This window comes from Suillus discolor (genome assembly GCF_016758755.1).
Source record: "Suillus discolor strain FC423 chromosome Unknown F5147scaffold_2, whole genome shotgun sequence".
NCBI classification, from domain to species: Eukaryota; Fungi; Basidiomycota; class Agaricomycetes; order Boletales; family Suillaceae; genus Suillus; species Suillus discolor.
Window position 1 is genome coordinate 525838 of NW_024541249.1, and position 21290 is coordinate 547127.

Genomic DNA, 21290 nt, shown 5'->3' on the forward strand with positions numbered 1-21290 from the left:
GACATCTGACTGGTTGCAAAACCTTCAATAAATAGGGGCGTACTGCAAGTGACAGCATTGTGCCAGGTTGCATGATTGTACATAGTCAGATGAGAAAATGCAAAAAGGCACCCATAGGCTTCGCAGAGCATGCAGATGTTGGTATCATTTGAACAGCATCAACACGCCAAGGCGGTACTCACAGAGTCTGGACCGCGAAACAGAGCGCGAGACCGGTGATCATAAACGAAACGCGATGCTATGCGTGGCTGCGCATTCAATCGCGGTCTCCTCGCACCACTACGGATCATCGATGTGGGGTTTCACTGAAAATCGAACGGCATTCATTCTTTCAGTTTAATGGCAACACAGAGAGGAAATCACTGGAAATAGGTAGGCGTATGGCGCAGCGCGTCGGAACCTGGTGAAAGCATCCTATCCATAAATTTACTAGCCTTCGACTTGAAAGATCACGATGACGCACATGTTCCAGTCGCGTGATGTCTCCCGATTCAAAACTAGTTGAGGACTCGCTGATCGCAATATCGTGTCAAAAGGCGTGCTGGGCGATGCGTCTGTTATAATACTGTTCATAAAAATGGCGAGTGAGCAGCTGAAAGTGTTACACATAGATTTCTGAATTGTTGGCTGCAACAACAGACACAATATGATTGCCAACTTACGTACGTGCGAGTGGGCCTTGAGCTTGAAGCTTGACGTTCGTTCGGAGTTCTTGCGCGACAACCCCTCGCGAGCTCAATACCCCGGCGGAAGATTCATCAATTTCCTTTTTTAAATTCAGTACCTTGCTAAGTCCAATTTTAATCATATCTAAAAACTGTTAGCTGACATATTTTTAAAGCCATTTTGGCTCCAAGGCGATACAAATGAACTCGTAGAATAAGATATGCTTATACGATAGAAAGCCGGGAGTAAGCCCCCCGCACTCGAATAGGGCTATATCCGACATAGGGTCTCCGACCCCCAAGAACAATAAAATTGAAAGGTATGGGTGGAAACCTGGACGAGCGTGTAGCAATGGAGATTATTGTCAAAGTACGCCGGCGAGTCTGCGGGATCAATCGATCATCTGCATAAGACTATACAGACCCAGTACAAGGTAGACAGGGTAGCGATATCGAAGGAACACGATCCAGCATTATCACAGCATGTCATAGACCTGATTGATCGATCTATCGACATATCTTATGTCAGTTTATGTCGCCTGAAAATAGGTTGGGTGCCCTCGATTCCGCCGGGGAGGCATTCAAGTTCGTAGTACCCTACAAGATAAAAAATTGAGCCTCTGAATCAACAGTATTCGCAACATGTGTCTGGCCTTTCACATCTAACACGCTGTGAGGGTGTCATACATGATGCATGATGCACGAGCCCGCGGTAGGTTATCTGAACCTAGAAAACAATTCTCACGTCAGACCGAGACGCTGTCTGTCGTCGCCGTAAGTACCAGACTCACCACGATTCTGTAGAAACACTATTTTCAGGTACCCTGTGGTGATTGGCCTACGCATGAGGTCGTGAGTGATATTCTTGATATGGTTTTTCGACAGCCGAACCAATTAACGTCGACACACAAACAAGGTGCAAGAGCACACCAGACCTAATCTGAGGACCCTGAACACTGTGTCGAAGCCCACTGCCAGATGAGAACATAATAGTAAGCGGAACTTACGAGGGGGCGCAGACGGGATACCGTAGTAGGCTGTGCTGGCGTGTGTAAAGAATTTGTCATTGAAGCGCACAAGCGTGCAATTGGAGAAGTTACGTAATAAGATCCAATCCTGGGTATTACTATTAATGAATGAATTGTTTCGTCTTCTTCTTCGGAGGTCATTTTCTCTGCTCAAAGCAGTAACCAGTGGTTAACGTTATACTCGGATATCAACACAACCGCAGTCATTCTGAATGCGGCTCTCACGTCCTTTTATGGCCATTTGTATTCTGATCTTTCCATCTTGATGGGAAGATTGGCGCGGCGCCACCCCGTTTATTCTCCCTGACCTTATCAGATTTAGCGTCTCGCTCGTATCATTGTGACGGGTTTCTATTACGATCTGCGCCAACGGCTAAGGTTTCCGGGACGCCAAGCCAAGGCGCTGGAGAGCAACTACAAATATCTCCCATCTCATCATTTTCATGGAACTAGAGCTGCCCCCCAAATTTTAGCATGACCACAGAACCCCAGCCTATCCGCAAAAAGCGGACTACCTCAGAGTCTAACTCTACTTCTGACGGAGACCATCGCAAGCGTCGACGCAATCGTACAACTCAGTCATGTCTTAATTGCCACACATCCAAGAGAATGGTATGTACCTAGCTTGGTACATCCTCCCCGGAGCAATCCTGAAATACATTTTTACAATAGTGCGACCGGAAGCGTCCTTGTGGCCGCTGCACACAACTAGGCCTGGTGAGGGACTTTACATGAAGCATGTACTACCATTGTCTGACAGAAAGTGTCACATAGACCGGCCTCTGTGTCTACGAAGTGGATGATCCTTCCCAGCGAACTGACGTTCAAGACGAGGGTTCGCGCCTTCGTCAACGAGTTGCCGAGCTTGAGGGAGTAATACGCGAGGTTTGTATGCTCATAGCACAGGAAAGAAGTATTAAGCTCAAATATTCATAACAGTTGAAGAACAAGCCCCATCCCCGCTGGGTTCAAGCAGGTTCTACTCCAGAAGTAGAATTCGAGAAGTGGCATGCCCGTTCTCAGTCTCGTTCGGCTGCCGAGCAGCAACAGACTGAACAACAAACCGAGCCACAAAGCACCTCTCCGTCTCGCGCAGACCATTCGGCATCAGGCCCTATGGATGAGTCACATTCGTCCCCTCGGCTTCTATCTCCTACACACGCACGTTCTGTCCTGACTTTTCCCCAACCACCTGTCGACTTGACAAACACATCTGCATCATACTCTCCTTACTTCAGTAGCATATCATCTCCATTGAGCACACCCTCTCCCTCTATAATGACGCCGACCGACGAGTACGCGCAAAATCGAGCTCTTATTGTGGGAGAGCAACCGCCCGCCGGAGAATTCGATTTTGCTTCTATGTTCATGTCGTATCCTTTGGCTGGATATGAAGACAACCTGGGACAGAACAATATTGCCGATGATACCTGCAGGTCTAAGCACTGCTACGATACTTTTGCACACGGTCATTGTAACTGTCTGACTGAAGGACCGAGCTACAATGTAGTGCTCGAGCTTTCTCTCCGCTTACGAAAAGCCGCGGACATCCTAAGCCGGTCGGCTTATCATCATCTCGGGTCTAATGATTGTGCCCTTAACCAGCGAATTATGGAACTTGATGCTATTGCTACGTGAGTTCACTCGTGCTTACACTTTACGTCAACTTATCATTATTCAACAGGACGACACTAGGCAATATTGCTACACCACCCAACGATGTCGATCAAATATATCCTCAACAACATCCGTTCTCTCATAAATCCATTCCACCATCGTCTACTTTTGATACAACATCTGGTCGCACTATGCCTGTTTCGACAGTCTCTCCGCACACTTTGCAAGGAATTCGTTCGTGGGACATTATGTCATCCGTATCGGATTCATCATCTATCTGCGAAGACTCTTTTATGTCATGGGACCCTTCACGACGTGGCTGACTATGTAACACGGACATTTGGATTGTAGTCACGATTATTTGTATTTGTTCTCTTCAGCTATTCTTGCGTGTGTGTAGAATTGTGAGCTGCCCCTGACATACTGCGATTAATACTACTAGAGCAGTAAGCATTGTACAACATACTGACGAGCAATATGATCTCTGTAATTGTATTAAATATCCGTATCAAGGCCGTCACACCCCGATGCATCCATGTTCCACATGAGTTACACGCCTCCCATACATTCGTCTCCTGAAACCCCCTCCCTAGCAACAAAGCAACATTTCTCAAACCGAACAATAGATTCTGAGAGCCTCCTGATAAGCGATCTAGTTGTGAACGCCTTGTAATTTGTCCTTTCTAAAGGGGCAGCCGTCGGTTACATTTTATTCAAGCAATAACTACAGTCTTGCATATGCTTAGTGGTCACTGAACGGTCACTCCCACACACCAATTAATCAGGTCGCGAGCCGCAAGGAAGTTGACAGACCCCGCACATTTTCTGGGGGTGGAATGATCTCAAATGCGGCTGTGAGGCCGTGCGAGGAGACAACGATGATAATCACCTTTCTCAAGTACAAGGTTTGAAATTGGGCGTTATCTTCCGATGTCAGAATATCTTTATTAGCCTAGCCAGAGACACTCGGAGCTCCATTCAACATAACTTTTCCATCAGTAAGGCAAATGCCAAGGAATCAAGAAGCCTACTTTTATCTCGAAGCTCTATAGATTCCCTTGGATTGGAGAGCACAAGTTCCAATCAGAAAGGATGAAACACTTGGGCTAGAATTAGAAAATGTATCACAGATCATCTGAGCAAAGTCAACTGGCTCCTGGTATCGAGTCTGGTGCAGATGTTTGGTGATATCTTTGGATGTATCTGGTAACACAAATAGCCGAAGCGGAAAAGGGCTACACCGTCTTGAGCCGCAACATCGCCCAGAAAGGTCTGGAGAACAATATTTACCGATGCGGCAGTCACGCACTCACGATGAGAATTGCACCGGGTTGGAACGGATGACTACGTACTGCACGGATTGAGCGCAAATATGAACAGTTGTGCAACATTGATGTGTTTGTGTTGAGTATTGCTCTTCCTACTAGTAGTCTGACCTCGAGAGCCTACTACCTATTGCTTGCTTAAAAGCTTACCGGGTATATTACCTAACATAGTGAATATCATAATGCTTACTCATCAGGAAGTTTTGGGACTCCGCGATCACTGTTCGAGTTCGTGTTGCACTCGTCGTTCCTTCCAACGAACCAAGCAGTATCGTATCATCAAACATGGCATCTCACTTGGTAAGTGTCAATAATTTATCATTATGAGTTATATCTTTTAACACCGTCCAGGCAAATATCTTCGGAACGGAGCAAGATCGTGTAAATTGCTCTTTCTACTACAAGGTACGTTGTGATTTACTGTCGCTTACAGTCGTACTGATCACAACCAATGGTTAGATTGGTGCTTGCAGACATGGCGACAGATGCTCAAGAAAGCACATAAGGCCACCATTTTCGCAAACGATTTTACTTCCAAACGTATACCACAATCCCGCCCACGATCCTGTTTGTAAGCTCACCGAGGCTGAGCTACAAGAAGGGTTTGATGCCGTGTATGAAGATTTGTATTGCGAATTAGCAAAGTTTGGACATTTGTTGGAATTACATGTAAGTAACTACCCTCAATCTGAACTTCACGGTAGTTTTAACTCCATCAGGTTTGCGACAATGTCGGGGACCATTTAATTGGGAATGTTTACGCTCGGTATGAGTGGGAAACTGAGGCACAAGCAGCGGTAGACAATCTAAATGATCGGTGGTATGCAGGTCGGTTACGAGATTCTTCATGGCCGGGATACCCATCTAACTTGTGCCTATCAGGACGCCCGCTGTATGCGGAACTATCTCCTGTAACGGATTTCCGGGAAGCGTGTTGTCGCCAAAATGAGAACGGTGAATGTAACCGTGGGGGTTTTTGTAATTTCATGCATCTCCGCCTTGCCTCGAAAGAATTAGTTTCGTCTCTCCGCGCAGGACAAAGACTAGAGAGGAGGCTCCACCCTGCCAAGACGGAAGGTGGAGGAGGTGGGTGGGAACCGAGCAGAAGGGAGGGCGGCCGTGGCAGAAGTGCTAGCCCATCTAGAAGAGGCGGAAGCAATGGGGAAGATCGTTGGACAAGAAAATAGTTCTATGTAAATCTGGGCTTGTCCTCATGCCTTAAACGTGGCTCGGCTAGGCGTAGCTTAATTGTTCATCTTGTGGACACTGAGTCTAGTTGTCCTGCATTTCATTATTGCGGCACCGAATGCTTCTCACCGAAACACTTTTGAAACGATTGGAGGTCGATGTGGTGAGCAACAGATTAATGACGTGTATATCAACGCTGCCAAGAAGCAATAGTTTTCTTCGGCGATGTCGTTACACCGTTGTCCAAGAATCGAACGTAAAAAACCGGTGTTTGGGAAAGTCGTAATGGAACAGACGCCATAAATTAGGCCTAGCCTCAGAGCCGAGTAGCTTAGCAGTACCTGTCAATGATGACTACATGACAACTACATGTGACTCCACAGTTGAATACAATGAGCTCCGTCGATTAAATAACAATTATTATATTCCGTGTAAAAATCATACAAGGCACCCGCGGTAAATTTCTCGACCGCCGGGCTGCACCAGACCAGGCCACTGGACTACGAAACTAGAAGGCGAATAAGTTATTTTCGCTGGAGATAACACGACGATCTCACCGATCGGTAAAATGATACAGCAGCTTTCCAGAAAGCGACAGAGATTTGACACGGGCGAAAGACTCAACGTACATAACCCGTGGGCTAGGTAGTCCGATAAGCTGATTTGGGTCAATTTTTCCAAATCACGAATCAACATTATGCAAGCATGCTTTAAAAGAAATCTAGAACTTACCCTATTCAGAAAAATCGTTATGCATAAAATGACACACGTTCCCGGGCCATTGAGGATCAGAAGGTCCACAAATGGTTGCCGGAATGCTCCTTTCTTGAACAATGGGCGGACTGCGACAATACGCATGCAAGCCAGTAGTGATTTGACTGCATCTGGTGGTGTACTAAGCAGTGACTGATGCACGCGACGCGCACGGGGTATAAACAAGAGCTTATATTGCGGTTGATCCTGTTTTGAATGGATCAGATCCGAAGGCTTTGAAATGTTTCGACATTCCGTACATCGGAGAAAGCATGATCAGCGGCTTTAATGTGCTCCAAGGCAAGAGCTTTTTGTGCGCTAAACGTATCGCCTTTGCTGACTATGTAAGTCCGTGGGGAGTAACGACCAAAATCAAGCGCAGAAACCAACTTCAGTGCTTCAGTAGTATGCCCCCCTACAAACGACAGGATCAAGCTGTCCTGGAGGGCCAGTAAATAAATGCTCGACTTTACCTGAACCAAGAAAAATAGCAATGCTGCAGGTCTGTGGAGGCCTGGGGTTTGCCGAGGCGAGCCTGGTGTGTCTGTAAGAAAATACGGCAAGAAATAACCTGATACAGAAGAACAGGGAGAGTAACACGAGGATTGTTGTGCAGGTGGACATGGTACGCCGAACGTTCGAATGTTGACCTTCGACTCGGAACTGGAGGTAAGTTCGAATATATTTCCGCCAGGCCGAGGAGCAGGTTCTTTCAAGTTGGAAAGATCTCGTAGATTGTTGAGCCTGAAGCAACTATTCGGCTTCAACTTGAAGTTGACAACGTTGACGGAGGCGTTGACTCGGCACGTAAATTACTACAAGCCCCAAGGCCAAACGATTACTTACCGGTAAAAGCGTGGGAGCGGCGTGGAGTACTATTAACATTAACAAGTTGCTACATAGTCACCGACTATGCCACAAGTGGGAGCAGCGGGAAGACCGTATTTCGGTATCTGATCCTTCAAAGTTCTCATCTTCGCATTCCAGAATTCATCTCTACACGGCGCTCCGATTATCTCCAGCTTGCATTTTGAGTTTGCTCTTGGCTTTCTTTCAGATTTTCTCGAACCTTACCTCTTCCCGTATATCCGATTCTGTTCCGTAAGGAGCTCGCAGACAAACTTGGCATAGCTATCTTTTCCCTGACGGTCGGTTCGGCTCAGATATCTCTTCAGGCTCTCTAACCGAGTTGACATCGGCCGGCGCCATCATGACACCTCCAGTACCTCTGATGGATGCCAGACTTGTTGCCGAATTGCGGCAGTCAATTCAGGACTGCACAGAAAGAGGGCTATCAGTTGCATCCAAATGGTGTTTTTTTTTGAAGCTGATAGTTGGATGGGGCTGACTTCAGATCTTTGTATTTCTTAGGTCCTCTGAATTATATTACGCCATCCCTTCAAACAAACGTGACACTTTGATTTCTGAGGAATTTACCACCTTTTCAACATCTACTCCTGCGTGCTCTCGGTCTCCTAGACCATCGCTATCCTTTGCAGATCCATCGCCTGCTTCCAGTGCTGCACTATGCATGCCTGTTACTCCTGGAAACAAGTCCCATCTTCCGTCACACTTCCCTGCCGTCCGTGCCCAAGAAACTGAGTTGGAAATACAGGATGAAGCTGCCTTACTTGCTGCTCGAGCTTTCATGACAGCAAAAGAGTTCACAAGAGTCGAATTCACCGTGAAGAATTGCAAAAGTGCCAAAGCACAATTTATTTATGTGTATAGTTGTTTCTTGGTTTGTCACCGAGCCCTGAACTCCGATAACAGCTAATATGTTCATTGAAGGCTGCAGAACGAAAAGCGCAACGAGACTGGTACAGACAAAATAGTGGGTTTATATTCATGGCATTCTCTATTACCTTTCGAAACCTATGATTGGTAGATACTCGAGGACAACCCCCCGTCCCCATAAATCGTTTGCTTGCAACTCTTCTGGACATGGTCAAGAACGCTACAGATCCCTGGCTTCTTTTCCTGTAAGTTCACGGCCTCAGGCTCCTCGTGCCATCTCCACAGAATCTTTGTTTTCATTTTTCTAGGAAAGCTGTTTTCTTATCACGACTCAACCGTCGAGAGGAAGCCATTGAAAGCATCATACGGTCCATCAGCGGCTACCACTGGAACTGGTCGGTATGGACCCTCTTGTGCAGTTGTGTGGGCGATGGTGACGAGGTTGGTTGAGAGCATGTCAAAGCTTACCTTTTTTGATGGCCGTTAGTTGACAGCACTTCTTCCGCTGTTACCCCTTCCTGCAACTCATCCCCTCATTCTCATGTTTCAAATTCGAACGATGAACGAGCTTCACGGTCCATCAGAAAATGAGCTGGCCATGTGCGATCGTCTTCTTGGGGATGACTGTTTCCGTGACAGTGCGTGGGTCATGAGTCTACGGGCATGTGCCTTGTACCATTTGCATGGTCGGTCCTTTGCTTATGAACCAGTGCTTTATATGATCGTGATATATATCAAAAGACTTTGGACAGGCAGAAAAACAATTTGAAAAAATCCTGGCGATTGCTCCGCACCGTATCGATGATATTGACATCTACTCCAATATACTCTATGTTACCGACAATCGGCTGAAGCTTTCTAGGCTAGCGCACGAGTTTCTTGAACTCGACAAAGATCGACCGGAAGTGTGTTGCTTGGTTGGTCAGTCATGATATGAAGCCGCAATCATTCGCGTGTGTTGACCTTTGGAATGCAGGGAATCATTACTCTCTTCGCGCAGAACACGAGAAAGCGGTCAAATACTTCAGACGGGCGACCGAGCTGGACCGAACCTATTTGTCTGCGTGGACGTTGATGGGCCATGAGTACGTCGAGATGAAAAACTCACATGCTGCCATCGAAGCATATCGTCGAGCAGTTGGTATGCAATTCACTAATACTGGAACCAGTTGAATGCTAATTATATGTTATTTTTGAGATGTAAGCCGGAAGGATTACAGGGCGTGGTATGGTCTTGGCCAAGCTTATGAATTGCTAAGCATGCACCGATATGCGTTGTATTACTATCAACATGCCACTGCCCTCAGGTTAGTTTTTGAGACTGCCCTATTTATGTTATAGGAAATTGACATTTCACCAAGGCCATATGATGTCCGTCTGTGGCAGGCCCAAGGTGCTTGTTACGAAGAAATCGGAAGGTCCGTTTTTGTCCTCGTTCCTTGGAAAAAGGGCCGCTGATAGAGAGCTATCATACCCACAGACTGAAGGAGGCCGTTGAATGTCTGAAGCGTGCTTTACTTGGTGCCGATCCCCGTGAGACTACCATCCATATGAAACTTGCCAAATTACACGAGGAACTGGATGACCAATCGGAGGCCGCGGCATATCACCGACGAGTTGTGGAAATCTGTCGTATCGAAGGTTTGGTTTTTTTTTCCTTGGCTAAGCTTCCGTCAAGTTACCTTGGTCCTGTAGAGCGGCCTGTCCAAGACTATGCCAAGTCAAGTATATTCGTCGCGCGCCATCACATGGTCATTGTAGGAGGGGATCTATTGCTTGCTAAGGATTACCTGGAACGTGTCGCAAATAGCAATGCTGAGGAAGTTGGTCAAGCATCTGATTGGCTGAAGAAGCTCAAATCTGTCCTCATCACACGACCAGCCATCCCGATTACGGAGGAGACTTCTGGTCATTGAGCTAATCGACGATTAAGTAGTGTACCTACTCTCTAATGTTTTTATTACACAAAAAATATGCCCCTTTGGAGAGGCTTGCCCTAAATTCTGCTGTTCGCGCGGTCACGGGGATTGTCACAAGGCAAAGCATCACAAACACGACAAAGTCAAGAAAATGTTGAATGCGCCGAGCTCTAGCTCCTCTCTGAAACCAGTCGAGGACTCGTCTAACGCAGTTACTTCATCATCAAATGATACGTCACCTCAAAGTTTTTCTTCCTCTTCATCGCAGGACCTTGTCACAGGTCTATCATCTCTACACATTCCCATTGTAAACGGATCTACCAGCAATGCGGCATCTGGTCTGCTGAGCTATTTGAACAATCGGACTACCGAGGACATATGCATAATCAAGGAAACCGCAGAAGGGTATGTCTCGGAGATTCATAAAATGGCCTTTACTCATGCCCCGGACAGTTTTGCGTCGTGCCTTGCTGCTGATCACGCAGCAGTGCTAAATCCTGACGTGGATTCTCCTTTTGTTGACGCAGTAGACGTTGTCCATCGGCTTCTTCCCTATCACGTCTTTCAACAACCTGAAGAAGATCTGAAGATCGTTACAGAAAGGAGACGTGCGAAAGGAAAGGGGAAGGCCCGCGATACGATCCGGGATGAAATTGAAGGTAGGAAAACACTGTCACTTACTTCATGGTGGCAGAGTTTCTTATTTTGCTTGTCATAGACACTGAATTTGCCCTGGAATGTCACCGTCGACTGAGGAAACTTGAGTCGCGATTTCGACGCGCCAAAATGAAGTCCGGCATGGTTTGTTCTTTCTGTCTAGCGGGCTTTCATTCCCTGACTCTTGACTATGTAATCCTTAGCGCCCTTCTCCAGATGATCAAGGATACGTGCTAGCTCAAGCTGTGGTGGAGTACGAACGGGCAGAGACATCATCTGTCAGCACAGAGTTACGCAACGCACGGAACGAACTAGACGCGTCACAGCGTGAAAAACGCATCGCAGCCAATGTTACTGTCAGTTCCTTTCGTTCAACCTATTATCCTCAAGCCTCGCAAACCCAATACTATCGCACGTACCCATACGCATTCACGCAACCATATACCAATACCTCTCAAGGGACTACAAATTCGAGTTTTTACTCGACGCCCATATCAGCTCCTTCGGCTGCTCCCACTACAACCTCGGCTTCTACTGCAATTCCGGTACAACTTCCCGTCAGTTCGTTGCCTGCCCTACACGCTCTCGGAATAGTGCCGATTCCTGCTACTTCTCTCCCGCCCGCAGATCAGCCGCAGCCGCCAGCTGTGCTACGAGGGTCTACTTCCAATGGAACAATTTTGAGTCTAGAGATAAATGTGTCACTACTACAGTCGCCGCAAGTGAGCGGGCTGGCATATTTATTGAATACTATGATGTCGAGGGGTACAACTTCTGGGCAAGGGAACGCTAGTTCGACGACAGGGGGACAGCCTTCGTCTGTAGTTACGTCCGACACCGCGGCTCCATCACATACGGATGGCTCGCCTGGAGAATAATTAAGCAGGGAGATGGGCCAGCATAATGGGGGGCTGGCAGTAGGACAATCGTTGTTCCTACCCTGGGGTAATACCAATTATAGTAATAGCTTGTTGTACGCCGTGTTAGCAAAGGTAGTCTCTGGCCTATAGTACATAATTCGTGAAACAGTATTATTCCAGCTTCTGTGTGCAAATAGGTTGCTGGCAAACTCGAGGTGTGCACGAGATGGACGTTGACAGCCGTGAAGTGTCAGGTAGCACTTATTTTTACATCTATGTACATCTGCCTCAAGCTTAGTGCATCAGATCTAGCTATGACCTGTACACTCCTAGGTTGCGTCCTAATCAATAGCTCTTCCTCGTTCGCTGTCAGTCAACAGTGTTGTATGCAACATGAGATCAATCGGATCATGCCGCACCCATCGAATACATGATTCAAGCATAATGCGGGCAGCCGACAAATGAAATTAACAGGAGGTGACCGAGTACAACGGTAATACAATATGCATAGTGTGTTTCCGGTTTGAAAGGCGCATTCGCGAATGGAAATGTGGTTCATTGAGGAGAAGGGGGGGGGGGGGGGGAGTTCGGCATGGAGCAATGTTTATGACAATGCACCGCCCAGACTGCCCAATGTCGTCAACCACCATGCACGATACAACGCGCCCCAGCCTTCCTCTTCGATAATCCTCTTTCCACAATCAATCAAGCTGACATATGGCTCCCTCTCGGTTCTCAGGCTAGAATTGTGAATTGTTATATCAGGGAACAAAAACGAGGTAACATTACATACCCGATGACATCCTCTTCCACACCAGCGTACTCCGTTGCTTCATCGGCATCGCCTTCCTCCTCTTGTGAGATAGAGTTGAATTCAGGGGCTGCGTGGTTCCGTTGGATAGAAAGTCTGATGGAAATAACTTCCAATGGGGTGAGGATGGTTGTGCTCAGAAGCGAGATGACGAGGAATATGACGAGTTTGACGGGGGAAATTTCTTCTATGCGAGGTATGCCTGGGTTCGCGAGTTCTGGGAGAAGAAGCTGCCGCATTGATCGCAGACCAAGAACAATGTAAGCGATGTGGGTGACTTGGGCAGCAAGGAGACCGGGAGTGAGATAGAGAATCCAGGGTCTCCGACGTTCCGTGGGCGTCAATAGAACACGGAGTGAATAAATTGGATTGAAGTACGGTAACTTGTGTGGCGTTGTAATTGCGCTAAGAAGCCGGGTCATTGTAAATTAGTTCAAAATGTTAGTGTCAAACGAGCCAAATAGAATGAACTAACCGGTTTGTGATGATTACTTGAGGAAGAGAAACAAGCATGGCGAAAATGCTATAGACAAGTATGCCGACAACGCCTGCATCAGGGGCACTGTATGTTCCATGGCGAAGATTACTGTCGCTCAAAAACATCATCAAGAAGAAGGTGATGACGAGAGTTGACAACAACGAGGGCACTAGGCAACATGCGTCAGACGTGGCATGATAATATTATGTTAAGCTCATACTTAATCCCTTGTATAGTCCTGGCCAACCCTACAAGATGTCAGACTCAGAATGCCGGTTATCTGAATATGCGGGAATGCCTACCTCGATTCTATGTACCCTTTTCAGCATTGAAAAGAAGGATGAGATGACTGGGCCAGTATGGGGCTGCACACCGCCCTCTGCATCAAGTTGCAGACCCTTTGGGTTGTAGTGTGCTCTAAAGCGCACCAATGCGCCAGCTAATGGGACCAAGATGGCCAGTGACAAGGCCACTGACCCTAACAGCATCATCATATCGAAAAATCCAAGCATGATAGGTGCAGTAAGGAGGGAAATAAAGCGAGAAATAAGAAGAGAACACTTGGGCGCCGGTGCTGAGGCGTGCGCAGTCCTGGGAGTTCGGCAAGTGCCTTGACACAGCCAAAGTGGTAATTTGGGTGATAACCATCTTGAACTCGAACCACCACCATCTCTTACCGTCCCTCTACCTTCAATAAAGGCATCCACAGTTCACTTGCCCCTCTTAATTTTATGTTTTTTCTTCTTCTTTGAAACGTATTTTGAGTGGCTCATGTTAACTTGTTGGTGATCTTTCGAATTTTTCAGACACTTCAACGAGTTCCTAGGTTCAACCCGTTTTCTATGTTGTCTGATTTTCCCCCCGGAAGTTCCCAGGTTTTGCTGCCATTGTTGTAACTTCCAAATGGGCCTATTTTGAGTCCTATAGCAGGACTGTCTCTCTCGTGGGCTTTTTTATGGTATCTGATCACAAACTGTTTGGGCTTTTCATGAGTGTGACCGCCGGGCTGCATCCCTCCTCCATCTGTATACTGAGTCTCGCTGGGTCTCGCTAGATCCCATCTCTTGATAAATGATCATTTGGATGTTGGTTATTCAATACTGATGCGCGTTATCATCCCTCGGTTGAAGTGAGTAGATCCTTCGTTTCTTTCAATCAAACTTACAGTTCGAAGCAGATATTCCTTTGCAAGGAACTTGATATGATCAAGTTCAAAGTTTAATTGGCACTTGGTGTTCGGGACATGGAACTGTGCGATCTTGATCTACTCATGATGCGTTGATCGATTCTGAGTATTTGTGCCACACATCACTATGTGCTAAACTCTTCTCTATGTGCGTCGTCACCTCTACGTGCAGGCTCTTACATCTTCATGTGTAGTTCATATCTGATAATAAATCATTCAAATTTGTTTTCCATCGTCGACCTCTAGTTTCTGAATACCAGAGACGAGTGTTACTATTTACCTCCCCGCTACGTCTGTGGAGAAGCCGGCGTGCCCACGGTATCACCACATCTTACTCCGGTCCTTTTGACAGGATCGACGGTGGACACGTTTGCTCTATGTGCATGCACCTTCTACCGACGCAGCATGTGTTCCGTGACCGTGCAAGTCTTTACTCCCCATCCACGCGACGGCTTCAGTGTCCTTACATACCATGCACCTGTCTATTGTACAGCCTTTGGCTTTTCATGTCTATTATCTAGTGGAAATATAGTTTTCTTGTGCCACATCCATTGACTCTCCGACGTTACGGGTAAATGGCGTACATCCGATTTGCCTCCCACCAACTTGTAGGCAACAACTTTAGAGTCCTCTGGGTTCTTCTCATCCTCTCTCGAAAATTTATATAACTCAGTATGTCGTCGTCGTCGATGTCTGTCGACGACGTCGCAAGCAGTAGAGTTAGTTGAGAGCTCAGCTTTTTGTATCTTTTTCTCACAAAGCGCCCGTCGTTTCTACAGAAGACGACTGCAGTTGGCGGACTAAGGTTCCAGAAGAAGCCCAACAAAGATGGATCTGAAGCTACTAACTCCTCAGCAGCCACCAGCAACGTCGCTTATCCTTCCTTCGTCCCTCCTCCGCAGTCCCGAGATGCTACGGCACCAGCGCGATACCATCCTCCAGCGACTCCGTCACGAGGCATAGTCCTCGTCCCCAATTCTAGCCCTCTACCTCAAGATGCAAGTTATCATCAGCCTTACCGACCACATCATCTCCAGTACGCTCAAGGTAGTTCCTCAACGACTGGCCCTAATCACCCCAATCTGTGGAGTCAGTCCGGTCCCTCAGTCGTGCCCGACGTCCTGTCCTCATCAAGTGGGTTTGTCCACGGTGGTGCTTCTGCTCACGCGTCATTCACGCGTCAGTCGCGTCCATGGGCTGGAGATGTGAGACCGTTATCGGAAGTTGAGAGTTTTGGGGATGAAGGTCCACCGAGAAAGCGTATAAATCGCGGAACACCCTCTGACTCTCTACCGCTTGGGATGGTAACCCCTGGCTCTCCAGATATCCAACATCCAGGGCAAAGGCGAAAACAGAATGTGAACGCAGAAAGGCAATCGCATTCGTCAGATGAATCGATGCTGGATGTCAGGTCGTCACTGGAAGGTCCCTCGAAGCGGATCGTTCGTGGCCAGCGCCCAGACCACACTGACTCATATGTGTTCACTGTATTCCAGCTTTCGCACCCTGGTCATGACCTAGCTACCCTCAAGGCTGCTTGGAATGAAGCTAATGGGAATGACAACAAGGCATCCTTGCTCCTCTCTGATTCGTCATGGAAGCCCCAATCCACATCTACTCCATCTAATTCTGCCATCGCCATGAAAGCACCGTCTATGCCAGCGCCAGAACCACTCACTGTCGAGAATACCGGGAGAGTGGAAGAGGTCGATGAAGCTACCAAAACTCAGCGCGCTGCTCTTCGGGAGAAGGCCAAGAAATCATCCATCTATGCTAACAGAGCTACATTAGATACCACACGGTCCCCTGCGATTCCCAACATCCCTATATCCAGAGCTATGTCGCCTGCATCCCCATCCACACCTGCCATCATGGCCCCACGCCGCAAGCGACCAAAGAAGTTGATCCTCTCCGACGACGAGGCCGAGGCCAGTGAAAGCGAGGAGGAGCTTCCACGAACCCGGCAGAATGGAGAAATTTCTCGGGAGAGGGCAGCGTTTGAGTATTTCAACCAGGCCAATGCAGACGCTATTCAGGAATTAACTGGTAAATCTTTTCCACTGCTATCTCTATCAAGTGCAGCTGCTAAGATCACAAAAGGTTGCACCCCAGAACAAGCACAGAAGATCATCGAGCTTCGGCCTTACTCTTCAATAGCGGATCTCAACACCAAACTTAACCAAGGCAAGAAAAAGGCAGGACCATCTGGAATCAGCCCCCGCATGTTCGAAGACTGCCAGGAGATCCTTCAAGGCTATGACACTGTTGATGGCATCCTTGAAGAGTGCGAGAGAATTGGTTCGACTTTGCGCGCCGCTATTGCGACTTGGACTACGGAAGATTCGTTAAGCAAAGGCAAAGGGAAGGAAGCGTCACTAGCTCTGGACCAAATTGAGGAAGGCTCGTTGAGTCTACGTGCATTGAAAATATCAAACGATGCTGCATCCAAGGGCTTCATCTCATCTCAACCCTCAATGATTGCGGAAGGCATAACGCTTAAGGACTATCAACTTCTTGGGATCAATTGGCTGTTTTTGCTCTATCGGAAAAGACATAGCTGTATTCTGGCCGATGAAATGGGTTTGTGCTCCCTCGGTTTGAACAGCAAGGACGCTCACGAGAGTACCCAGGTCTCGGAAAGACCATACAAGTCATCAGTTTCTTCGCTCTGCTCAAGGAACGTGGAAACTTTGGCCCGCATCTCGTCATTGTGCCGTATGCTTAATCGTTCCTTGACGGCGTACTAGCTTTGATAGCATTTCCTTGCAGATCGTCAACGCTGGAAAACTGGTGTCGAGAGTTCGCTCGGTTCGCACCTTCGATATCAGTGCAAACTTTCTATGCCGGCAAAGAGGAGCGAGCAAACTTGCGACAGATGCTGATAGACACACGGCGGGGATCAAGCAAGAATGGGACGGGGTGGGAGGTGCTAATCACCACTTACAACCTTGCACAAGGTGATGACAAGGACCGCAAGTTTTTCAGGAAAATGGAGTGGGACGTAAGTCAAAATATTCGCTCTATATCACCCGAGTTTTTACATGTGACCAGACTATCGTTTTCGACGAGGGACACGTCTTGAAGAATTTCCAGTCCCAGCGTTATCAGGCATTACTCAAATTTGAAGCAAAATGGCGACTCCTTTTAACGGGCACTCCTTTGCAGAACAACCTTCAAGAGTTAGTGGTGAGCCTAGCCTTTCGACCTGCTCAGTTCAACTTCACATCAACTGTCCAGTCATTGATGAACTTCATCCTTCCGGGTATGCTCTCGGAAAAGCTAGAGATATTGCGAGCGATCTTCAAAACGAAAGGCGATGCCAAGGTTACATTACTTTCTCAGGAGCGTATTTCAAGAGCTAAGAAGATGATGACGCCGTTTGTCCTTCGACGGCGCAAGGATCAGGTAGGTTTATGACACTATCATCATGCTTGATGTGTAACCTTCATTTTATTACAGGTTCTAAAGGACCTCCCACTAAAGACCGAGCGGATAGAATGGTGCGATATGACCGATATACAGCGATCGATATACCACGACGCTCTGCAACGGTCGCGAAAAACGATATTGGATGCAGAAGGTGCTACTCCCGATGCATCAGGTACAACGACGCCAGTCACGAATGGCAAAGCTGTCAAAAAGAAGGCGAAAGCCAATCATCGTGCCAAGGACAAATACCTGGAAAACAGCTCCAACGTGCTCATGGATTTACGCAAGGCAGCCTCACATCCTATGTTATTCCGCAAGCTGTTTGATGATCAGGCGTTGACTTCAATAGCAAAACAACTACTCAAGGAGCCAGAATTCAAGAAGCGAGGCGCAGTCTTCGAGTACATCAAGGAGGATATGGAAGTCATGACCGACGCAGAGCTTCAGTTCTTCTGCCAGGGCTATAAGGTTGGGGTTCATCTACTTTGTTGATGCGGATGTGCCGTACTCACGCTGCGCAGTCGACGCGAAAATTTCTCCAGGATCAAAACTGCTATCTTAACGCTGGAAAGATATCGGTTTTATTGCGGTTGCTCGAGGACTATAGGAAGGCGGAACGAAAGATTTTAATATTCTCTCAGGTTCGTTCCTACTGCTTCAATAATCGATGAGAGGTACCATGCTGATAAGCCCCGTATAGTTCACACAGATACTAGACATTCTTCAAGCGATTTTGAAGCTGAAGGACATTAAATATCTAATTCTGACTGGCTCCACTGCCGTAGATGTGCGGCAAACGCTTGTGGATGAGTTCACCGAAGATGCGTCGATACCTGTATTCCTCCTGTCAACGAAGGCGGGTGGTATGGGCATTAACTTGACAGCTGCAAGTGTTGTTGTCATGTAAGTGATCTACATCATCAGTGTATACGCGACGAGTTGCTCATCCTCCCAAAGGTTCGACCAGGACTTTAATCCCCACAATGATCGGCAGGCACAAGACCGCGCTTATCGCATTGGCCAAAAGCGGGATGTAGATGTTGTGAAGCTCATCAGTCGCGGGACGATTGAAGAAGATATGCTTAGACTTGGGGAGACTAAACTGGCTCTCGACGAAGCGGTGGCAGGAGAAAGTGAGGAAGGCGACGGTGACAAGGGGGCCAGCAAACAGGAAAAGGAGGTTAAGAAGTCACTCATGGGCCAGTTAAGGAGGCAATTGGAAAGACAAGATGGTGCTTCCATCGGACCTGGACAAATACCCGCACCATCCTCTTAATGATTATCAATATGCTCCGTTGCCTTTGCATTTGTTAGTGCTTTTTTGCTTATCGTTTACCATCTTGATTATGGTGTGGTATGTAGATATTGGTAGAGTTTTCGAGTAGTCAATTGAAAACTGATAATCCACGAACGAGACGGTCGACACTAGCACGGAAATAATCGTTGTCGACGCCCTGAGAACGAGAGTCCATGGGGACGAGAGGGTTGCGGACAACGTATTCGAGAAAAGGGCCATTATAGATTTGACGGAGTATGAAGCGAAGACCGTCAGTAGCCGCATCGCTCAACATGATGAACTTGTAGCCAGATACGGTTTCGTACAAGTGAAGCCTGTATGACGATGTGCGGTAGCTGGTAAACTGTTCATCTCTTTATATGCTGTCAGGTGAGGATTAGATGGAATAAGCAGGTGATGCACACCTTCCCGAAATCTTTTTGACCATGTTCCTGAGCGACAGGACGACACCATATACTAGCTTTGCCTCTTCATCAAAGGGAAGGGTATTCGACCTTGCATGCTCAGTTGGATTTGGTAGAGGTGTTACAGGATCCTCGCCCACAGCGACAACCAATCCTGATGTCGAAGATAATGTATTTCGGGGACTGCTAAATCCTGACGGGGTAGGAGCGGCATTGTCTGTTGCAAGCGGAGAGACAGCTTGGGAGACAGCATTCAAGATGCCTCCTCCTTCTCCAGCTCGCTTTGGCTGCTTGGTTCGGTGCCAGTCCTGATAGTAAACACATGCACAATGTCTGGCTCAACGGTTGGGCATCATGATCTACTGACCAACCAATTTGCTCACCTATCGTAGATGTATAAGCTATAGATCGTCATTGTGCGAGCTATTGTACATTGCTCGCTCTCCCAGACAACTCTAGGAATAGAAATATCATATTTCCCACGATCCATCTCATCGAGAATGACCTGCATTCTATTGTTTAAGTCCTATCTACGGTATCTGGTGCGGCCATCTACACTACTATCTCCTTTGCATCATTGTAAAGCGGAATCTCGCCAAATTTACCATACCCCTGGAGACCCGAGAACCGTTTGGAAGCCTCGTAGGACGGCGCAGCCTGATCAGCGGGAGGCGCGACATACTAGCACATCGTCAGATATATATAATGAATATTTGACATGCATACTTACCGGAGGTAAAGTCTCAAGTTCAAAGCTGCTGGGTGGTGCGGGGAAGGAGACAGCCAGGACCTAAAGAACCCAGGTGTATGAAACTGGCGTTGAGTATCTTGAATGTACTAGTTGAGAAGACTTACAATCCCGTCCTTAAACATGCCGGGCATGATGACTTTCCAGGTGGGAATAGCCGCATAGGACGAAGCAGATCGGAGATCGTCCTTGGCCCAGCGATCAATCATATTGTTTACTCGCACACGTCCCTTTCCAGAACTCGTTTCAGTACACCGAACTGATAAAGAAACCAGATTAAAATCACCATGTATTTCCATATGGTAATTGGCAGGAACATGACGATCCAAAGACCAACTACGACCACGAAGGCTACGAGCCTAGCCTGCCAGACGATCTGGATTTGACCATTCTCGTCAATTTGTTCATCATCGAATTGATGAAGGTAGTCGTAGTAAGCCACGATCGGAGCGATAAATGTCAAGCTATGGTAGGAGATCAGAGAAAAATAGGGCCATAAAAGAGACGAGTTTACATCACAGCTACGGACATCCAAGATCTTTCAAGCGCAGGTTTGGAAAAGTGGGAAGCCATGCGCGTGATAGCACGTACACGAGTCTCCCACATATGGAGAGAAACCTAGATGCAAGTGATAAGCACCTACGAAGGTTCTTACATATGAAAGGACCCACATAGTTTTGCAACCCGATGGGAAGTAGGGGAGGAGGCTGAGTATGGGATAGTTCCTGGAAGAGACGCGTTAACTATGTTTGAGAGCAGGGAATAAACTACACACCACTACCACCTCATTCTTCCTGGTCTTGGGGCTGGACCAAAGGGGCAAAGTAGGTCGCATCATGCCATCATACTTGGGAGGACTCAATGCCATTTCAACGGAAGTCAGGACGAATAAGTAAGAGCGACGTTCAGGTAGACGCGATAGATCCCGCAACAACTTGAATCAAGACTAGCTTGCGATCAATGAGACGGAAGATGAATAGCAAGACTGAGCCTGTCAATCCTGTTACAAGGCCTGCTTGTATGTGAAAAAGGGAGAGAAAGAAATCAGATCCAGCTCTAGGGTTAGAGTGGATTTTGAAGAGCTATGTAAATGAGGCGGCGTGTGTGGCATGTTTGCAACGGGCTGGGCATTGTACCTCAGTGCCTTGTCACGAATAAACTGGCATAGCAACGTCGAACAATTATCAC

General features: G+C 47.4%; 9 protein-coding genes across 9 annotated transcripts; 5 read left to right on the forward strand and 4 right to left on the reverse strand.

The window, feature by feature from the left end:
• The first annotated feature begins 1834 nt into the window (after nt 1-1834).
• F5147DRAFT_601961 (uncharacterized protein) lies at nt 1835-3809 on the forward strand. Its single transcript, XM_041432242.1, has 5 exons — nt 1835-2305; nt 2366-2410; nt 2468-2578; nt 2633-3327; nt 3378-3809. Exons 1-5 carry the CDS (start codon nt 2168-2170, stop codon nt 3631-3633), a joined length of 1245 nt encoding a protein of 414 aa, XP_041299477.1. The 5' UTR covers nt 1835-2167; the 3' UTR covers nt 3634-3809.
• A 934-nt stretch (nt 3810-4743) lies between these two features.
• F5147DRAFT_665058 (uncharacterized protein) lies at nt 4744-5993 on the forward strand. Its single transcript, XM_041435063.1, has 5 exons — nt 4744-4935; nt 4987-5040; nt 5095-5304; nt 5355-5463; nt 5518-5993. The coding sequence occupies exons 1-5, from the start codon at nt 4921-4923 to the stop codon at nt 5820-5822; spliced, it is 693 nt and encodes a 230-aa protein (XP_041299478.1). The 5' UTR covers nt 4744-4920; the 3' UTR covers nt 5823-5993.
• Nucleotides 5994-6261: 268 nt separating this feature from the next.
• Nucleotides 6262-7200, reverse strand: F5147DRAFT_756991 (glycosyltransferase family 1 protein; the record flags this gene model as incomplete). Its single annotated transcript, XM_041440362.1, has 6 exons — nt 6262-6331; nt 6381-6481; nt 6556-6783; nt 6837-6991; nt 7050-7120; nt 7148-7200. The coding sequence occupies 6 exons, from the start codon at nt 7198-7200 to the stop codon at nt 6262-6264; spliced, it is 678 nt and encodes a 225-aa protein (XP_041299479.1).
• A 586-nt stretch (nt 7201-7786) lies between these two features.
• F5147DRAFT_767127 (uncharacterized protein) lies at nt 7787-10229 on the forward strand (the record flags this gene model as incomplete). Its single annotated transcript, XM_041440837.1, has 11 exons — nt 7787-7887; nt 7948-8317; nt 8368-8410; nt 8465-8558; nt 8622-8754; nt 8801-8999; nt 9055-9234; nt 9290-9454; nt 9512-9620; nt 9675-9731; nt 9794-10229. 11 exons carry the CDS (start codon nt 7787-7789, stop codon nt 10227-10229), a joined length of 1887 nt encoding a protein of 628 aa, XP_041299480.1.
• Nucleotides 10230-10368: 139 nt separating this feature from the next.
• On the forward strand, nt 10369-11932 carry F5147DRAFT_625300 (uncharacterized protein). Its single transcript, XM_041432671.1, has 4 exons — nt 10369-10637; nt 10686-10891; nt 10951-11033; nt 11093-11932. The coding sequence occupies exons 1-4, from the start codon at nt 10384-10386 to the stop codon at nt 11765-11767; spliced, it is 1218 nt and encodes a 405-aa protein (XP_041299481.1). The 5' UTR covers nt 10369-10383; the 3' UTR covers nt 11768-11932.
• A 205-nt stretch (nt 11933-12137) lies between these two features.
• F5147DRAFT_625304 (mitochondrial carrier) lies at nt 12138-13634 on the reverse strand. Its single transcript, XM_041432672.1, has 5 exons — nt 13341-13634; nt 13259-13286; nt 13036-13207; nt 12543-12965; nt 12138-12489 (listed from the first exon to the last, which is right to left on the reverse strand). The coding sequence occupies exons 1-5, from the start codon at nt 13548-13550 to the stop codon at nt 12354-12356; spliced, it is 969 nt and encodes a 322-aa protein (XP_041299482.1). The 5' UTR covers nt 13551-13634; the 3' UTR covers nt 12138-12353.
• Nucleotides 13635-14826: 1192 nt separating this feature from the next.
• Nucleotides 14827-19303, forward strand: F5147DRAFT_119822 (SNF2 family N-terminal domain-containing protein). The gene is made up of 11 exons (XM_041428120.1): nt 14827-14943; nt 15004-16270; nt 16325-16804; nt 16855-16939; nt 16994-17225; nt 17276-17410; nt 17462-17629; nt 17684-18121; nt 18175-18294; nt 18354-18556; nt 18611-19303. Exons 1-11 carry the CDS (start codon nt 14899-14901, stop codon nt 18927-18929), a joined length of 3492 nt encoding a protein of 1163 aa, XP_041299483.1. The 5' UTR covers nt 14827-14898; the 3' UTR covers nt 18930-19303.
• On the reverse strand, nt 19039-19769 carry F5147DRAFT_563929 (snare-like protein; the record flags this gene model as incomplete). The annotated part of the gene is made up of 3 exons (XM_041430700.1): nt 19039-19303; nt 19355-19687; nt 19738-19769. 3 exons carry the CDS (start codon nt 19767-19769, stop codon nt 19039-19041), a joined length of 630 nt encoding a protein of 209 aa, XP_041299484.1.
• A 74-nt stretch (nt 19770-19843) lies between these two features.
• Nucleotides 19844-21262, reverse strand: F5147DRAFT_601979 (uncharacterized protein). Its single transcript, XM_041432243.1, has 7 exons — nt 20878-21262; nt 20774-20827; nt 20617-20720; nt 20389-20566; nt 20210-20332; nt 20085-20144; nt 19844-20035 (listed from the first exon to the last, which is right to left on the reverse strand). Exons 1-7 carry the CDS (start codon nt 20968-20970, stop codon nt 19907-19909), a joined length of 741 nt encoding a protein of 246 aa, XP_041299485.1. The 5' UTR covers nt 20971-21262; the 3' UTR covers nt 19844-19906.
• Nucleotides 21263-21290: the final 28 nt, after the last annotated feature.

What these genes read in the sequence shown, in the direction of transcription:
- F5147DRAFT_601961 (XM_041432242.1), top strand. Translation starts at nt 2,168, where the DNA reads ATGACCACAGAACCCCAGCCTATCCGCAAAAAGCGGACTACCTCAGAG. An exon ending in GCCACACATCCAAGAGAATG is followed by an intron (nt 2,306 to 2,365) that starts GTATGTACCTAG and finishes TTTTTACAATAG; the next exon opens with TGCGACCGGAAGCGTCCTTG. An exon ending in GAACTTGATGCTATTGCTAC is followed by an intron (nt 3,328 to 3,377) that starts GTGAGTTCACTC and finishes ATTATTCAACAG; the next exon opens with GACGACACTAGGCAATATTG.
- F5147DRAFT_665058 (XM_041435063.1), top strand. An exon ending in ATTGCTCTTTCTACTACAAG is followed by an intron (nt 5,041 to 5,094) that starts GTACGTTGTGAT and finishes ACCAATGGTTAG; the next exon opens with ATTGGTGCTTGCAGACATGG. An exon ending in GACATTTGTTGGAATTACAT is followed by an intron (nt 5,305 to 5,354) that starts GTAAGTAACTAC and finishes TAACTCCATCAG; the next exon opens with GTTTGCGACAATGTCGGGGA.
- F5147DRAFT_625300 (XM_041432671.1), top strand. Translation starts at nt 10,384, where the DNA reads ATGTTGAATGCGCCGAGCTCTAGCTCCTCTCTGAAACCAGTCGAGGAC. An exon ending in ATCAAGGAAACCGCAGAAGG is followed by an intron (nt 10,638 to 10,685) that starts GTATGTCTCGGA and finishes TGCCCCGGACAG; the next exon opens with TTTTGCGTCGTGCCTTGCTG. An exon ending in GATCCGGGATGAAATTGAAG is followed by an intron (nt 10,892 to 10,950) that starts GTAGGAAAACAC and finishes TGCTTGTCATAG; the next exon opens with ACACTGAATTTGCCCTGGAA.
- F5147DRAFT_625304 (XM_041432672.1), bottom strand. Translation starts at nt 13,550, where the DNA reads ATGCTTGGATTTTTCGATATGATGATGCTGTTAGGGTCAGTGGCCTTG. An exon ending in AAAGGGTACATAGAATCGAG is followed by an intron (nt 13,287 to 13,340) that starts GTAGGCATTCCC and finishes GACATCTTGTAG; the next exon opens with GGTTGGCCAGGACTATACAA. An exon ending in GTGGAAGAGGATGTCATCGG is followed by an intron (nt 12,490 to 12,542) that starts GTATGTAATGTT and finishes TCACAATTCTAG; the next exon opens with CCTGAGAACCGAGAGGGAGC.
- F5147DRAFT_119822 (XM_041428120.1), top strand. Translation starts at nt 14,899, where the DNA reads ATGTCGTCGTCGTCGATGTCTGTCGACGACGTCGCAAGCAGTAGA. An exon ending in CGCTATTCAGGAATTAACTG is followed by an intron (nt 16,271 to 16,324) that starts GTAAATCTTTTC and finishes AGATCACAAAAG; the next exon opens with GTTGCACCCCAGAACAAGCA. An exon ending in CCGCATCTCGTCATTGTGCC is followed by an intron (nt 16,940 to 16,993) that starts GTATGCTTAATC and finishes ATTTCCTTGCAG; the next exon opens with ATCGTCAACGCTGGAAAACT.
- F5147DRAFT_601979 (XM_041432243.1), bottom strand. Translation starts at nt 20,970, where the DNA reads ATGGCATTGAGTCCTCCCAAGTATGATGGCATGATGCGACCTACTTTG. An exon ending in GGAAGAATGAGGTGGTAGTG is followed by an intron (nt 20,828 to 20,877) that starts GTGTGTAGTTTA and finishes CGTCTCTTCCAG; the next exon opens with GAACTATCCCATACTCAGCC. An exon ending in CCATCGGGTTGCAAAACTAT is followed by an intron (nt 20,721 to 20,773) that starts GTGGGTCCTTTC and finishes ACTTGCATCTAG; the next exon opens with GTTTCTCTCCATATGTGGGA.